The following is a 2,289-nucleotide window of genomic DNA, read 5'->3' on the forward strand; positions in this document are numbered from 1 at the left end:
CCCCCCCAGACCGGCCGTGGGCCCCGAGAAGGACCCCCGGGACGCCGGCGCTCGCGACGCCAAACCGCGTTCTTTGCGTTTCACGTGGAGCATGAAGACCACGAGCTCCCTGGAGCCCGGGGAGATGCTGCGCGAGATCCGCAAGGTCCTGGACGCCAACAGCTGCCGCTGCGAGCCCCAGGAGCGCTTCGTGCTGCTCTGCGCCCACGGCAGCCCCGGCCACGACTCCTTCGTGCAGTGGGAGATGGAGGTTTGCAAACTGCCCCGGCTCTCCCTCAACGGCGTCCGCTTCAAGCGCATCGCCGGCACCTCCATGGCCTTCAAGAACATCGCCTCCAAGGTGGCCAACGAGCTCAAGCTCTGAGCCACCGTCGCCCCCCGGGCGGCCACCGAGCCCGAGCTCTGAGCCACCGCCACTGAGTGACCCCGAGGTGGCCACCGAGCTCACGGACGCGGTGACCCGGGAGCACCTCCGGGGTGGCCACCGAGCTCGGAGTCACAGACATGGATTTGGCAACCCGGGAGCGCCTCCGAGGTGGCCGAGGAGCTCCGAGTCGTGGACGCGGCGACCTGGAGCACTTCTGAGGTGGCCACCGAGCTCTGAACCCCGGACGCGGACGTGGCAACCTCTGGGGTGGCCAAGGAGCCCAAGCTCTGAGCCACGGACAGGGGAGGGGACCCGGGACACCTCCACGGTGGCCACCAAGCTCCAGGTCACGGACACGGACAGGGGAGGGGACCCGGGACATCTCCAAGGTGGCCGAGGAGCTCCAAGTCATGGACGTGGATGTGGTGGCCTGGGAGCACCTCCGAGGTGGCCACTGAGCTCTTGAGCCACGGACACGGCCAGGAGGGTCCCCGGGGGGGACACGGGAGCACCAGATGGACCTGGGACCTCTGGGGATCACCTGGATGGACCCTCTGGGGGGTCCAGGTATTCAGGGGGACATCCTGGACGGACCCAGGACCACCGGGATGGATCCAGGACCTCCAGGATGGACCTGGGACCTCTGGGGATCACCTGGATGGACCTTGTGCAGGGTCCAGGTCTTCTTGGGGACGTCCTGGATGGACATCTGGGGACAAGTGTCCAGGCCTGGATGGCCCTGGGACCTGTTTGGGGCCACCCCGGTGGCCCAAGGACCTGTGGGGATCTTCTTGGGGGGAGGTGACAAGGTCCTCCTGAGGACGGGGGGATGTCCTGGGTGGTCCAGGGACCTCTGGGGACATCTGGGCTGGAGCCGGGACCCGTGGGGACGTTCTGAGGGGTCCTGGGGACATCGTGGGTGGATCAGGGACCTCGAGGGACGTCCCGGGTGGCCCGAGAAGATTTGGGGACAGCTGGGGATGGCCCAGGGCCACGTGGGGACATCCTGGGTCACCTGGGGACGGCCTGGGTGACCCCCAGGGACGTCCCGAGCCTTATGGGGGGGGGACATGGGGACAGTCCCCTCCCAGGGCCCCCCCCCGGGGGCCTATTGGGGGTCCCCCCCCTCTGTGGGGACATGGGGTGTCCCCCCGTGCCCCTCCCCCCCGGGGTGTCCCCCGGCCCCCCCCCCGCACTCAGGAAGGCCCCGGGGGGGGGGGGGGGGGGGCCGCTGCTCCCCCCGGGGGTCGCCCCCCCCAACCCCCAAATTTTGACCTGCTGTAGCCCCGCCCCCGGCCGGGGGGGTGGGGACATGCCCAGGGGAGGGGCTGAGCTGTGGCCACACCCCTGGCCACACCCCCTCCGTGGTGGATTTTCCAGGTTCTAATTAAAAACTTTCCAGAAAGATCCGTCGCCTTTGAGTGGTGCTCCCAGTACTGACCAGTGCTCCCAGTATGGACCCCTGTTCCCAGTACACCCCAGTGCCCCCTCCCAGTGCCCCCAGCACTCGCAGCCTCTCTAGTAAAATACCTTTATTGCAAACGGGCCCCTCCCACCCCCCCCGGGACCCCCCCGAAAGTCCCAGGGACCCCCCAGAACCCCCCCGGGAGCCGCGAGTCCCCTGGCCCAGCAGGGGGCGCTCAGCGTGGGGGGGTGTGTCCAGTGGTGGGGGGGCGGGGTCGGGTGCTGTGGGCGGGGCCGAGCAGGGGGGGCGGGGCCCGGCCCGGCTGCAGCGGAGGCGGCGGCCGCGGGAGGGGCCGAGGGGGCGGGGCCGGGGGCGGGGCTGGGCGCAGCAGAGGGGGCGGGGCCGGTGGCCGCGATGGGGGGGCAGCCGCGATGGGGGGCGGGGCCGAGGTGGGCGGAGGGGGCAGGGTTGGGCGGGAGACCCCTGTGATCTGCACCTGTGGGAGAGAGAAGGGTGA

The 2,289-nt window shown here is 70.5% G+C and overlaps 1 protein-coding gene across 1 annotated transcript; it reads left to right on the forward strand.

Annotated features, from left to right (window-relative positions):
* Positions 1–13: 13 nt before the first annotated feature.
* Positions 14–1,524, forward strand: LOC113980599 (serine/threonine-protein kinase MARK2-like). The gene is made up of 2 exons (XM_027707825.1): positions 14–385; positions 460–1,524. The coding sequence occupies exon 1, from the start codon at positions 92–94 to the stop codon at positions 362–364; it is 273 nt and encodes a 90-aa protein (XP_027563626.1). The 5' UTR covers positions 14–91; the 3' UTR covers positions 365–385; positions 460–1,524.
* Positions 1,525–2,289: the final 765 nt, after the last annotated feature.

This window comes from Neopelma chrysocephalum, unplaced genomic scaffold, assembly GCF_003984885.1.
Source record: "Neopelma chrysocephalum unplaced genomic scaffold, ASM398488v2 Primary Assembly neopelma1_94796, whole genome shotgun sequence".
Lineage (NCBI taxonomy): Eukaryota > Metazoa > Chordata > Aves > Passeriformes > Pipridae > Neopelma > Neopelma chrysocephalum.